At 40.3% G+C, this 15,680-nt stretch overlaps 1 protein-coding gene across 2 annotated transcripts in view; it reads right to left on the bottom strand.

Annotated features, from left to right (window-relative positions):
• Positions 1-3,522: 3,522 nt before the first annotated feature.
• The window catches only part of LOC115612833 (ubiquitin carboxyl-terminal hydrolase 12-like), a 29,891-nt gene continuing 17,733 nt past the window's right edge, over positions 3,523-15,680 (bottom strand). Inside the window, exons 5-9 of one of the 2 annotated variants that reach the window (XM_030497624.1) lie at positions 14,510-14,586; positions 13,534-13,617; positions 12,687-12,884; positions 10,860-10,938; positions 3,523-5,848 (exon numbers count right to left, since the gene is read on the bottom strand). In XM_030497624.1, coding sequence (XP_030353484.1) covers positions 5,747-5,848; positions 10,860-10,938; positions 12,687-12,884; positions 13,534-13,617; positions 14,510-14,586 — 540 coding nt within the window. In that variant the 3' untranslated portion in view covers positions 3,523-5,746. The remainder of the gene's footprint in view (positions 5,849-10,859; positions 10,939-12,686; positions 12,885-13,533; positions 13,618-14,509; positions 14,587-15,680) is intronic. The other variant, XM_030497625.1, reaches the window with a different exon arrangement.

Below are 15,680 nucleotides of genomic sequence, written 5' to 3'. Positions count from 1 at the left end.
AAGAAACTGAGAGGCCCCAAAAGCTTAAACCTCAGTTTATATCCAGTTTAATACCACTCATGAGAAACCAGGCAAAGAAGGGGAAAATCTCAGTTCAACTCTTCACTTAACTGCACCTTAGAGATAAGTTAATGGAAACATCCCCATTTTGCTCTGTCTGGAGGCTTAAGACATCCTTAAACGTCCCTTCCTGGCCTGAAGACTCACTCTCTGGTCCTCACCACCCACAATATGTCCCCAAGCACCTGGCAGGAGGCTTTGGAAAGTGCCAGCGAGCACCCTTGGCACAAGGCTGCTTCTCCATCCCCAGCAGCAGCAGCAGGTACCAGCGTGGTTTGGCTCTTTCACTGCTGAATTGATGGCAAGGAATTTTGAAGGAATAAACTGGATTTTCTCCAAACCCGTGGCCTTTCGCTTGGAGAAATATTGTGACTCAAGATCTGAAAATGAACAGTGTAACATCCAAAAAAAAAAGAAAGAGAGAAGAAGTTGAAAAAGAGGGCTTGGAAAGGATTGCTGAGAATAACACTTTTTCCCCATCACCACCACATGCTCTCTCATGCTTCTCACTGCACCTCTGCCAGGGAGGAGCTGAGGGTTTGCTTCTGAGGGTGGAAGGCTTTGACCAGGGTCTATCACACAAAGACCTCTGAGATACCAACCCTCAGGGCACAAATGGCGCTGCACAGCAGAGCTTCCAGATGTGGTTTCCCTTCCCTTGGGCCATCCCTTCCCTCCCTCCATTCCTTCACAGCATGGTCCCTGCTCTGCCCTCCAGTGCTGCAGTGACTTGTTGCAGTAGATGCAGGCTGCTTCTCACAGAAGGAAACACTAATAGAGTGCTAATTAGGATACTTAATTGCAAATTAAGTTACTCAGCTCCTGCTGAAAACCACCTGCTATTTACTTGCATGTCTAGACCTAGGATAGACAGAAGAAACAGCTTCAGTTGCGTTTGACCTTATCTTCACCCATGGCTATGGTCTGGTGGGCAGCAGCAGTCTGAGGTTCAGTCTAGCTGGACAGCTTGTCCAGGGCTTCAAGCCAAGTAAATGTCTTTTTCCACCTCTATACTCCTCACACAATATGTTTTGCTAAAGCAGCTACACTCCAGAGAAAAAACATCTTGAAATGGAAACAAACTCTGGGTAGATCTGGGGATGTTCCTAACTCCAAATGCAGCTCTCAGCCCACATCCTTGCCCTTCTCCTCTTCTTTTGCAGGCTCCCTCTCGCACACTGCCTGGGAACAGGAAATCAGCAGGGAAGACCCAGCTGGGACACTACATTTTACACAAGTGGCAGTGTAACCTGTGCCTCCACTGCACGCCCCAGCTCCATGCACCTCCCTGCGAATGGGTCCAGTGGCTGAGGATGCTTCTTAGCAGCGCAGCACCAGAAGCATTTTGCCCTCAATAAATCTGGGCCAATGTATCTAGAGTAATACTATGGGGGCTCTGGTATTTTAAGGTGTTCATAAATCCTTTCTTAGCTTTGCCCTCCAGGTCCAGCTCCTCCTCTTGGGGTTTCTAAGCTATCCTCTACTCAAGGCCCCTGGGCTTCACTCCCACCCAAGCTGACATGGCTCACAGGTCTAGTCCCCACCATGGCACGTGGGTCTCAGACAGCATCTGGTCCTACACCCATCATCTGCCACCTTCCAGATCCACCTCCCCAGAAAAGCACATCCCAGCATGGCACAAGGTGCCCTGGCAAAGCGATGAGTTATCAACCTCACTGCTGGAGACTTCATTTTCATAGAGCCATGGAATGGTTTGGGTTGGAAGGGACCTTAAAGCTCCTCCAGTTCCAACCCCTGCCACAGGCAGGGACACCTTCCACTAGAGCAGGTTGCTCCAAGCCCCTGTGTCCAACCTGGCCTTGAACACTGCCAGGGATGGGGCAGCCACAGCTTCTCTGGGCACCCTGTGCCAGCGCCTCAGCACCCTCACAGGGAAGAACTGCCTAAGAGCTCATCTCAATCTCCCTTCTAATCCTAATCTACCCAGAATGTAGAAAGGATTGAACCGTTTTCCTTTACAACGCGTTGTATCCAGAATAAAAGTACAAGATGACCCTCACACCAACACTGTTTCATTTTTAACCATAGCTACCCTGAACTATCACTTCCAGATACCTAACCCCACTCAGCTACTGCTTCAGGAACCAAACAGAGCAGGAGGTGGAAACAAATTCTGTAGCTAGGGCTGATGCTGCAGGAGCTGGAGGGAAGCAAACACAAGTAGCCTGAAGGTTAATCAGTGCAACAGCAGCAAACACTGGCAGGACTTTACATGTTGAGAATTAATGATGTTTCAGGGGATTGTTTCCTTTTGATGAAGGCTGAGGACCGCAATGGGAAGGTTTTACTTGTCTCAGGGGCCTTTGTTAGTCTATTTTCTTTCTTGTACCAATCAAACATGATTTGTTTTAAGCACACGCTAACCCGAGCTGGCATGGTGACTTTAAAAGCTCCTCCTGGTAACCAGAACATGTCAAGCACAAGCACCAATTCATGAACAGCCTGTTCCTGAGGTCTTTAAGGCAGAATCTCACCACAAACAAGCTGTAGGATCTGCTGAAGTAGAAGGAAAATAGCGACACAGAGTGCACTTGGCTTCAGTTGCTGGTCAGCCAAGACAAGTCTTCACCCTCACTCCAGTTTTGGAGAAGTCCTGGAGCAACAAGAGCAGCCCCCAAATTCTACTATCAATCCTGCCTTACTGGTACACTCAAACCTAAAGCCATTTTGCTTCCAAATGTTCTGATTTTGGTTGTTTGCCCTCAACAAAATTAATTCAGGGTAATATGCTTTCTAAAAGTGACTGAAAGTCAAAATCACATTCACTGGAGTTAAAATAAGCTCCGTTTATTTATCTATCACTAATGTGTGACCCAGCAGGACAAAGACCAGCATTTGGCATTTAAAATGTGTTTTTAAATGCTGTCATTTCCCAATCTCATTTGCTTCTATTGCATTCTGACCTAGTCGCATGAATTCCTCCTCACAGGAGCAGCCTTTCATCAAATTTTCCCAATATAAAAGTGAACTCCCATGAACCACAGAGCAACGGAGACCTGGCCTGCCATGAACTTGAAAAGCTCCAAGCATATGGTGCTATTTTTGCTTTTAAATGTCTCTGTTCCAGATCAGTCAGATAATATTTGCAGCAGTCTTCTAGAGTCCGACAGCAAGGGGGGAAAGAGGGAGAAGGAAAAGGAAATCCCAGGGAAGGACAACGCCAGAGCTACAGGGGATGAGGACATGAAGGAATCCTGGCAGTGGGATGTGCCTGGGGTGTCCTCTCCTCAGTTTACCAGCACATCAATTATGTACAACACTGAATTAGTAATTTCTCTTGGTTTAAACTATTTATACACAGGTTATGAGCGTGCAAATACAACAGGGCCCACATCCCTCAGCCAGCACAGAGGGAGAAGCTAAGGAGAGCCAGCAGCTAACCGAGTCCTTTCATTTCTGCCTCGGATGGAAATGCAAGGAAAAGCCTTTGGGCCATGTGCATTTGATCATACATGACCTTTATTGGAGACAGGTGGGGTCATTTATTATACAGAAGTAACATCACACCATTCTCTTCCAATTTAATTCCTTTCAAGTCTCCTTATAAATCTGTAGCAAAAGTGCACTTTGTTTTTAATCTATAGTATATATCTTTCAATATTCTCTCTCAGTCAGGTATTTTTATCTGTAAAAATGTATCACCAGATATACAAAATACATGTCTAGTGTCCTACGTTAAGGTCTGTATTTACCTTTTAGATTATTTCACTCAGTGCTCTCTTTTAGTTTCATTTTTTGCAAGACTTGGTGATGAGTCTTCTGGGAGCGGCACCAGGAGAGGGCTCACAGCTTGTGAAGGGAGAAGACTCTTGGCCAGGAACAGTCTTCACACAATAGGAACAAGATGACAAGAACATTTGCTGTTGGTGAACATGTCTCCAAAAATGACAGTACTCTGTATAATAAAAAACAATTAAAAAACCCAACATCCATATTTTAACTTCTGGAAGAGGAGATGTGCCGGGAGAATGGAACCTGTACTCAGTTGGAATACAACGGTAATGGTTAATTTGCACTTTGAAGGCAGGAGTTAATTGCTAACATTCTGGTCATGGGAAGAAGAAACAAGAAACATAGAGCCACCACAAGAACCTGTTTGTGAAATGCTGTTTTCCTGAGGACAGTGTTTTGGTAAAATGTTTTCTATCCTGTACAAGCCACAGAATTGCATAAGTTAAAGGTCCTCAAGAACAAGCAGCACTGGTATACACCATGAAGGGCTGTGCTGGGAACAACCACATAGAGGACAGCTCTTGTCACCTAACAAGATGGAGAAAGGAAAATACTCATTTCCACTGGTAGTTTAGAGCCAGCTGCAACAAGCTTTGGCACGGCAACAGGACTTGTCAAACAGAAAGTTACAGAAGATCTTCTGAGATTCCTTACAAACTTCCTCAGTCTTTTCTTTCTAGTTATCCTTGAGATTATAATATATACACATGTAACGGAGAGTTACTTTTCATTTCAGTCTTCAAAAGACTAACAATTTCCCCTGTTAAGCAAGGCCTAGAGAGGTAAAACAATCAGAAGCATTTTCAGGGGGGTGTTGTGATTCCCAGATCAACACAAACATTAACAACAGATGATGAGAACACTTAGCAAGGGAAGGTCTGGGTTGGTTGATTGGTTTTCCTTCTTACATGTTCATTACCTTGAAGACTAAGAACAACTGGATTAGTGACATAAATAATGCTTCCCTTGGTTAACCCTTCACAATTAGTGCTGTTCCTGTGTATTAGCACAGATTCAAAATGCTAGTTGCATCAGTTTACTGCGTACTGAAATGTTGAACAGATCCTGTTTCAGAATGAGGGCACTTTTGGTTTATGCAATAGCTCCAAGAAATGCTTTAACTTCAAACTTTCTACAGCAACTGGTTGCCAGACTTGCTCTTCAAAAGGTAACAGCTTCTCTGCTCCCCTTAAATCTGCAGCAACATGGCTTTGAGTCAAAACCTCTGCTTCAAAAGAAAAATGCACAACATGGATAAAGTTCTATACCTTCTGAAGAAGAAACAGAACAGTAAAAACAACAATACAAGAAGCAGCAGTGCTGTTAGTGTTATCTAAATCCAAGATAATGCATAATGGGGGAGTTTACAATGCTGCAGAGAGAGTTTTTTGTCTGCTTTTTTATAAAAATTACAGACTTGACATTTCCAATACGTCTTAGCTTTGTACTGCTTCTCAAGTCTGAGTCACCAAAAATATCCAGCAACCAGCTGCTGCTCATATCCTAAAATATGCCTTCAGCTGACACTGAATATTGAAATCATTCTGCTAAAATACAGAAAAACGACGATGGTAGAAACCAAGGTATAGCCTCAGGCCAATATTAAATGGTAAAAATTCTACAATGCTACTTTTAAATCTCTTTTTCAGTTCATGAACAAATAAGCAGCCAGGTTTCAAGTAGAGGTAAGACAGATTTTGGAAGATAGCACGTAAAAAAAGCCCAGAAAGAAAACTGGAACAAAAGCTCTTCTTGTTATGGCAGTCAGCACTAATCCTCCACGAAATGGCAGGGAGAAACCTTTAGTCACCCCGCTGGATCTGTCCTGGTCCTACAGCAACAACGAGGAACTGCTTCTGCTGTCACAAATATGTTCCATTTGGACATATCTTGATCCCTTTTTTCTTTTCTTTGTATACAGGTATCTTTTGTCTTAGTCTCTTGACTGGTAGAAGAGGATATAGCCAGATTCTGAGTTTTTGGAAATGTCTGATGTTAACCCATAGAATTCTTCAATGGCCTGGGCATCAATTTTCTGGAAATTAATGAGAGTTAGAATTAGCCTCAGTAAAAACACCACCCTCAGAACCCCCTTCCCAGACAAAGCCTTACTTTCAGTTCTTGAAAGGGATGCTGGAAAGCCACGGACTATTAACATTTCAGTAACATTGAATCCAATCAAGACATATTTTCCACTTAATACCTTACCATTGAAAAAAAGGAAATCAAGATGAAATAATAAACCTCTCTGAAGTGGTGCACTCTTAAACTGGACTATAAAAGAGGGATCCATGAAAATGTATCCTTAAAAGAGTAAATGACATTTTTACATTAGCTTTCTCATTCAGACTCATGTTACCTTTCCTGACTCTAGGTTTCCAGTGTAAATGAAAAAAGCAGTCACTGACCATCATGATTCTATGATCATCAGCAAAGATTTTTGTATAGTTGGAAGTACATAAGGACCATCTTAAGCAGATTTAATATTCACCCAAAGTAACTCTGGATTTTGAAGTTCTTGTGACCCTTTTACATAGAGAAGTCCTGCAAGTGCCATTGGTAATTATACCATGAAACCTGTGGATCTCATCTGGTTATGATCTTCTGGTCTTACAAGAGCTTTCCTTCCTCAGGATCTGCTGGTAGAATGCCTACTGGAATATTACTACAAAGTTTCTGTTTTAAGAGAAATAAATTATTTGCCATATGAATAGAACTAAATGCTGTGCTTATATTTAAAGTTGTGAACTATGTGCAGAAAAGCAGTTTTTCATTTTACACTCCAACCAGCAAGGCCTGTAGGGCATTTGAAAGGGCTTTTAAAGATGCAAGTTTTACAGTCTTGATCCCACTCCTGAGAAGGACTGGCTTCACATTACTGAATTTGATTCTGCAGTCAGAGGAGAGCAAGCACAGAGACCAAACCACTGAAACAATATACTCCCAATGACCTGTGTTACTCAGCACTCCACTGTGTCTCAGTAGTTCAAAATACCTTTAGGACTCTGGATCCACGGAGATGAGGGGCTGAAGTAGCCTGAATTTGTTGTGGAGGACCAAAGGGAGACTAGCCTGAAGTTCTCCTTTATTCCCCAAGGAATAAAGTTGAGGAAGCAATGAAATGCTCAGACAACAAGAGGCTCTGGGCGGAACGCCTGCTTTGATCGTGAGAGGGAACAGCAGAGACCAACGCGTGCTTGTATCTTAAAAGAAAGGGACCACGCTACGACTCCACCAAGAAGCCTCCTCAGCTACAGAATCTATTTGGCAGTGAGCTAAATCATTGCTCACCAGACTTCAGCATCACCAGCTGAAACACAAGGAAGAAACACAAAAGCCCTGGTTTCTCTACGCAGCACTGCCAAACATGCAAGTTTAGTCCATCCTTTCCCCAGCCTTTCCGAAGCACAAGAAAAACAGACATAGAAGATGCTGCAGAAATTCTCCCTTGAATAGTTTCATTAAACACCTTCTGCTAAAATAAAAGAGAGGGGGGGAAAAACCCCCAAACAGATGTTTTGCCTTTCTCTCTTCTCCATTCAAGGACTTCAGGGAAGCTGAGGGCTTTTGCGTTTTCACACAATTTATTAACATAACGTCTACTACAAACTTAGATACACATTTTAACAGAAAAATAGCAAAAGAACATTCTTCAGCCCTTGCAATATATTTAGCAGACAACTCAAACATGTTTTATTTTAAGTGCCAACTAACTTGCCATGCAATCAAGCCTATTTCCAGGACTCATTTTGAATGCAACTCAAACATTTGATACAGATTAATTCATCCCACAGATATTTTTAGCTTTATCACAGCAAAATCAACTTCCTCCTTTATTTCACTATCCACAAAAAACACAGTGGAACTGAAAGAGGATTATATGGACTTTATTCTTCCCATCTTTAACTGGCCACATATATTGTGGACAGCAAATTTTTAACCAGTTGTAGCTTTAGAGTAACAACCAGTTAATGGTTACTTTTAGGATTCTCTAGCCTTACCTGGCATGAAGACTATCCTTCCTGTCAACTGAGTTTAAATATCCTTTGCTCATCTCCAGACAACTATACTGGTTCCCCAAATCAAATCCTTCTTTCCCATATGATTCAGAGCATTCAACTGGATGCTGCAGATTTCTGACCAAGTATTTAAGTGAATACATACAATCATTCTCCCCCTTTCCTCAATTTGGAGAGCTCCCTGGACGGACATTTTTCCCTGTTTCAGATAAACATTGTCACTGTGATGTATCACTTAGTTGCTCTAATGACAACATGTCAAATTAGCCAGAGATCATTTACTCGGGTTTCTCAATTAATTTTCTTGGCACAGGATCCCATTTGGACTGATTTGCCTCCTGGATTTGATGCAGCTCCTTTTCACATATGCTGTAATATGTTTGATTATCATCTATCTTCAATTTAATTGAAAGTTGGCTTTCCAACCAAATCCAAACAGATAAATAAACATGACTTCACTGCTTCTGACATTTACTGGGTAATAAGGATAAACTACTTCCTATTGACAGTTCAGAGCTATTAATTCATATCACTTGCCAGAAACGCAACAAAGCTTTTTAATGGTATTTAAGGGGAAAAAGCTTTCTCCTGGGTTCTCTTTCATTTGTGATATCTTTATATATTGGACTCATCTTCTGAAGTCTGCTAACTAATACCTGTTTTGCAGTGTAGCCAGTTCACACCTAGAACGTTAAAAGTGTCCAAGGATTTAAAAAAAGATAAAAAATAAAACCTTTCAGGTTCTGAAGAGTCTCTGAAGAGTAGAAAGCTCCTGTGCTTCGCCCTAAACCCACAAACTTATGCAGAACTCACATTTTAGGGGCTTTGGGGTGGTTTTACCCACTCCATTTTTGAGGACAACCTCTGTAATGTCATGATAGCAATATATTTCCTCTAGTGTCACCTTATGGCAGTCACGAGCAGTTTGAAAGCAGTACTTAGTCAACTTCAGAATAGGTATTTCAAATATCTAGGCAGCACATGAAGTGACAAATGTAGTTGTGGATTCACAGTTTCAGTGCATAGCCTGCAGCACTAGTAAGGAACTAATCCTCAAGAGTTGATGACTAAGTGGGATGAGAGAACAGATGAGTAAAACTGCAGCTACTTCATCGAGCAGGCTGTAGCATCAGGAGGAGAAGAGCAGTTTCCACTATTCTGTTCTCCTTGATCACTGAATCACCAGAATTCAGGTGACTTCTAGAAGGTAGAGGAGAGAAAAAGGGTGGTACTTCCTTGAGAGAGGGCAGCCAGAGGCAAACTTCATGTTCATCACACTTAGGAGGCTGGAGCAGCTATGGTGGATACTCAGTGAAAAGATCCTGTGGGAAAAACCCAGCAGGAATCCTTGTGTTACCCTCTCCAAAGGAGGTCAAGGAAGAGCTTGTTCATCAGAAAGGGTTAGGGATCTCAAATGAATTGTGCAAAACTCAGGTGCAATTTTTCATGCTCTCCTCCGGTAGGAAAAACAAAGCCTAAATTCCATAGAAAACAAACACCACATGCAAACACCAGCCAGGGGAGAGAATCTTCTAGCAGGAAAAGGAATCTTAAGCTTCCAGATCCACAGCCAGGACAGAGGTAGTGTTATAGGACAGAGCTACTGCTGATCATAATCAAAACAGTGAAACCATGGAAAGCACAAACAGATCAAAGAGCTTTATTTTTACAGCATTTTAGATAAATTCTGTAAAAGAAGATGAACTTAAAAAGAGCCATGATTAAAGTCAGAAAAGCAACTTAGAAGAAAAAAGAAAGCATCCCTGCAGGAGAGAGGAACTACATACTTGTGACAGCTCCCTGAATTTACTGTCCCGTAACAGGCAGTGCATATTTAAAAGCTATGGTTTGGCACATCTATAAGTGACAGGAGTGCTTGCAGATAAAAAGAAACTCTGTTTTGACCTAAATACTAAGATACAACATAGAAGTGACTGCTAGAAAACAAATATAGAACAACGAGATGGTTATTTTATATCTCCTTTTAAAAAGTTTAGTAAAGTTTATCTCCTGGATGGAAAAAGACAGTGAATATACAGATACAGTCTGTGAAATATACAGACTTGTATTTAAAAATATTGAGGTGAATGCTGTTTCCAAAATTAGCTGACACAATTACAGGCTTTGTCCATGACAGAAACAGAGGAAAATAACTCTCAAAATATAATAATGGGAGAAAGGCAACTGCTCATAGTCACACAAGCTATCCAAATTACCAGGAACTCACCTCTGATGCTCAAAGCTAAGAATAAAAAAGGAAAAACGGAGGATGTACTACATCTTATTTTAACACAAGCAAGGATTTTGCTGTATCTATTTAGATCAAGCCTTAACCTTTCCCATGAGATCTCAGAGGCAAACAGTACATTTTCATCTCTACAAAAAGAAGTTATACTGTCATATTTGTTCTACTGTTTGATATTTGCTTAATAATTATGTAAAAGACAGGGATCTATAAATAGTTTGGGTATTGGTCTTTACAGTTATGTTAGTAAAAAAGCTAAGGAAAAATTTGCTTGAGCAGACTGTTAAAACATTGCTGATAGACCAAACACCTTGGTACGCTCTCAGGACCTTACTACAGTTTCCCATATCTTTTTCTAACAGTTTTTCTACACTTGAATTTGTTGGGGAAAACTACCTACAAAAAAACGTCAGAAGTTCCTAGATGCACCACTGAAATGCAACTATCATAAAGCAAGTTAGCGGCAAAAAGGAGTCCTAAAGGTGGGCTGAAATTAGACCACGTCACATCTTGAATAAGACAATTTCAGCCTGAAGAAGTGCACACCACCCTGTGCCTGATTTGTCAATGCAGCCCTCACGTTTGTTTGCCCTTCTCCATACTAGTTCTACAACAAAGATGCACAAAAATGCCCAAGTTTACATTTGAAACATCCAGAACTATTCTGTGCACAGGTTTTGCTGAAATAATTTCACAGATGCAAAAGCTGATCCCAAACGTAAAAACAGAGCTGGACATTGATGGTGCCTACAGTTGTCTTCACCACGTCATAGCATACCTACCTCTACAATGTCATCATCAAACAGCAACCAAAAGCCATGGCTCTTCACAATGGTGATGTAATGTCCACGGTTTGGACCACTGCCAGAGAAAAGGATTGAAGACTTTATTACTCTTGTGCCTACAAAGGCAGGACCACTGCTCCCACATGACTCCGGCTATTACTGGCAGTTAGATTTCCCAGCTTCCTGTGTTGTCTAACATTACTCATACTATCATTTAAGTTCTTAGACTTTGCCAAATTGCTTGAACTAAAATTTCTGTCCTTGCTACTTGCCAAATACAATATAGCCAAAATACACAATTGGTAACTATTTTATATAGTCATTCTTATATTGAAAAAGCAACGTTAAAGCCAGTTTTTCCAATCACTGCTTTGTGGCATTCAGCACCCCGAGTACTTTGACCACTGTTCAAAAATTTGAGCTACCTACTAACCTCAAGTTCTGAGAGAACAGTCCAGGGATACAATGGAAAAAAAATAAATATACATCTATTCCCAACGTTCCAGCTTTACTTTTCACTTAGGATCGACATAAGGCTTTAAAACAACCTATATTTATATCAGCTTCAGGCCAAAGTACTTCTCTAGTCCTTCCTGAATTATTGTGTGTGACGTTACCTGTCACAGAATGAAACTTCTTTGTTTAGAGCAACTAAATGAAAAGTAAAACTATAAGGGCAAAATGTTTAAAAACAAGTTCTGAGAACTCAAAATATTTAGAAAAGAGTTCACCTTAAGCCTTTGGTAAGTTCCTAGTAAGAACTGAAACCCAAAAAAGTCACAGGACTCCTGAAAGCCCCATATAAGAAAATGGGCTTGAGAAGAAAAAGCAAAGCCATTTAATACATCTGAATTATTAATCACCATTGTTAAAACGTGCAAGTGTAGTTACGGGTATTGCAAATTAAGAATCTACAGAAGAAAATGAGCAAATTGGAAGGTGTCCCTGCCCATGGCAGGGGGTTGGAACTGGATGAGCTTTAAGGTCCCTTCTAAACCAAACCATTCTATGAAATCGCATAGGATGAAATCTTAAAGTGATAAATAAAACCAGCGCAACCGTACCACAATAGAAATCACCTAGAATTGTATGTAGTTTATTTATATTAAATCTGTCCAATATTAGCACCTTGCTTGCATTTGTGTTCTATAACAACTTATGACTTCAAAACTCCTACTTCCAGAAGGTAGTTATATATTTTTTGCCTTCCATGACTGCTTTTGTTTCCTAAAAGTGCATTAAAAAATTTCCTCTTTGCTTTTTAAAACAGAATTAAAGCCAATACAACGACAATAAGAAAATGTAATGAAGAGAGTAAGGGTATTTTAAAACCTCCGCAGTACACAGTTCATGCCACATGGTGGCACCAGCCTCTAAAAAACCTTCAATGGTTTCCAAAGTAGCACCATGAGAACTCCAACTTCATCCTATTTTAGTAAGTGTTTTTTCCAAGATTTGTTTTTATTTCACTTAACTTTCCTGTAAAGTAGGGTTGGGAGTCGGGTTTTTTCCTTGCTTTTGTTTTTTTAAAGACTGCTCTTACTTTGCTGCAGCTCAAAGGAACAACTTGTCTGAATTGCCATCATATTTGAAGGCTGATGAAAGAGCAAACCTTAGAGTGGGTACTCAGAAAGCAAAATTTAAACCAGTAAAAAAGTAGTAAAAAAGAGATGGAAACGTTGTTGGGCAACTAGCTCTGATGCTGCTCAGCATGTTCCCATACTGTCAGGCACCATGCTGGTACAAAATGGCACACAGATGACAGATTCCTTTGAAATTTCAAGGAAATACATTTAAGGTCCAGAAAGCACAAAACCAACGTACCTGCCACAGTGAACGACTACAGCCACGAGGTCATACATTCTGTCAGGATTTGTAGCATCTCCTGAAGTGTTAAAGAGCCGGAGCTCCAAGGGAAAGACTACCCGGTAGGAGAGTTTGGTGTATCGATGCAGCTGGTCCATGTACTTGAACCTTTTTAAGTGCAGAGCTAGAATCATGGGCAACTTTTTCACTCTCATTCTGAGCCACAAAAATATGTTAAACAAAGAACAAGGTGTTAGCAGATCACCTAAAACAAAGCTTTGCTCAAAACAGTTTCAATATGAAGCTTCTTAAAAGGCATCTAAAGTGTTGAAGATTTTCAAAAGGCTGCTTTTCTCATGTATATTCCAGTGAGAAAATGCAGTATTTATTCTGAATGTTTAACTACACAACTGGCATCTGAATGCAGGACAACTGCCTGTGTTGAAAACATCAGTTTTTCATCACATCGGTAGGAAGAGAGATGGAATAAATCTGTCTTGCTGCTCTGGCTGTGACCAAGTATGAGCGAAAAGTAACATTTTTGTATATAGTATTCATAGTGAAAGCAGATGGGATGGTTTTCAGTGGCTTTAAGCTGATTAATGCTAACTGGGGAAAATGTGAATGTCTGGAAGCACCAGATATAAGCTCTTCTGAGAGGAATACAAAATTAATCTCTTCCTTTCTCTCTGATAACATTGACATAAAGTTACTTCGTGTCTCCTCTTTTCTTTACTCCTTTCCCCATCAAACACAGACCTAAACAGTCTTAATGTTCTCTTTTCACTGAATTCACAAGGTGTATTTTTCCACCAGCTGCCCATTTTAAAGAACATTTACATTAGCCTGAATATTTGAACCTTACCTCTTCTGTGCTTCCTGTTTACTGCGGCACTGCTCACAATAGTATTTATATTCACTGCAGAGAGTTTCAGTATTACTAAATCCTCTGTGAAAATGAAAGAAAGGTCAGATAAGAAGGGATATTCAGACCATCCAGTTCAAAGTTACTGCTAATAATGCTGAAAACCACCAAAGTATACACAGAAAATGAAATTCCTCTTATTTATCTCTCTCATACCTCCCAAACACATTTTAGGTGTAGCTGACCCAGTCTTGAGATGTAGTATCAATGTTCAGCTGGAAAAATTACACCCTCAAGTATTAAGTGCATACTTTCTGGGCAGGAATCAAATACAGTATGTAATAAACAGCAATAAAGTGATTGTGTGTTGTTTCCAGAGGTAGCCACTCCATGTTTTCTTTACTGGCAGACATTAAATGTTAAGACTTACAGCCATTAGGAACTGACTAACAAAATCTGGATTATCTTTCAGCTCCTAGCAATTATACATCCATTATCAGCTATTAAAAAACCAGATGCTACATGCAACTCGCAGTTTCCAAGCATCTGATAAGCCTTGGAGCTAGCAGTTAAATACATAGGGCGAATTTCTAGCAGGAAAGAAAAAAAACATCAATCTGACTACAAACATCAGGACCAGGTAACTGAAATGCAGTAACGATGTTAAAATGAACAGTAATTTATTATGAAACCAAACATACCATGTTTAGTTTTGATAAAACCTGACTATATGTAACTAAAATCCCCATAAAAGAAAGTGAAATCAATCTTACATATCATTAAAAAATCACCATACTCATTAGCTACTAAAAACCACTGAGGAACCAGCAGCTTCAAAAACCCATGATAAAGATAAAATGAACATGGTTTACTGTAAGTCAAAGCCTAGAGCTGTCCACAACAGGTCAGCTACACCAGACTCTTTCCTTCTGACCAAGGGCAGGTATTTTTTCCATTCCCAAATACTTTCATTTACCTTAGACAGTGTGTAATTGATGTATTTTGTTCCACATCAACCGACAGATCCAGAAAGTCCTCATCTTTGCTACTAACCTTCAAAAAAAGAAGAAGAAATATTTCATAACAGTTTAGAACTGGCAGATTTCTTTTAACCCGTTGTGGAATGGTGCAATGTCCTCGTTGCAAGTAGAGAGCTTCGTGATAAAAAGTAAATATACACACACAGAGGCCCTTTCTTGAGGTGAACTAAAACTGAAGAAATAAGCTGTGTTGTTACAATCCAGAGAGGAATATTAAGGAAAAAAGAAGAAAAACCAATAATAAAACCAAAACAGAGAAAAAAAAAGCCACAAAAAATACAAGCCCCAAACCCCTTCTTGCAAAACATCTCTCCCCCTTGAGAATCCAAGACACATCTGCTCACTTCACTGGCAAAACCAAGTTTTTAACCACTCAGAGCTGGAGAAGCTTTAAGCGTATCCCACTCTGCTCTGCAGACTGATAGAGCTTCCTGCTGCATTTCAGAGTTTAACAGTAAATAGGAAGTGGAAAACCAGGCAGATGGGGTTTCATTTAATTGAGTTAGCAGTCAGGAAAAGCAGCTTTCCATTTGTGGAACAGTCACATTTCGTTTCAAAGTTCTTGAGACAATCTTAATGTCATTTTTAGAGCTTTTACTCACCACATAGCCCTAACTTAGATTGAAAATGCCAAGAACAGTCACTTCAGTTGTAATCACTCCTCTCTTTTTTCTCTCCCCATCTGGGTTTTCATTTTTTTTTTTAGAAATATTAAATCAGAGAACATGACTAACTACAATTTCCTGGTCTGAAGGTGGCGTGGTTCTTCTAATTCTAGATTCTGCAGCACTTCTTTTGCTCTCAAGTAGAGTGGTGATGGACCAGCACCAAGAAGCACAGATTTCCAGTTTAAGAAATTCAGTTCATCCCAGAATTAAATAAATAGTGAGCAACTCTCATGTAGAAACACAACATCAACTATCAATCACTGACACAGGAAATAACATGAAGACAAAAAGGCAGCTTATATCAGCCAGGTGCAGACTGCCTTGATGGAAACAGGGAGGAGGAACAGAAAAAACACTACGCTTTTTCTGAGAAACATACCTTAATGAGTATTGGTTTGAACATAGAGGTGATACAGTCATAAAATAGGCTATGCTCCAT

The sequence above is a fragment of the Strigops habroptila genome, chromosome 9 (genome assembly GCF_004027225.2).
Source record: "Strigops habroptila isolate Jane chromosome 9, bStrHab1.2.pri, whole genome shotgun sequence".
NCBI classification, from domain to species: Eukaryota; Metazoa; Chordata; class Aves; order Psittaciformes; family Psittacidae; genus Strigops; species Strigops habroptila.
Note: the sequence above shows the minus strand (reverse complement) of the source record. Positions and strands in the feature narration are given on the sequence as shown.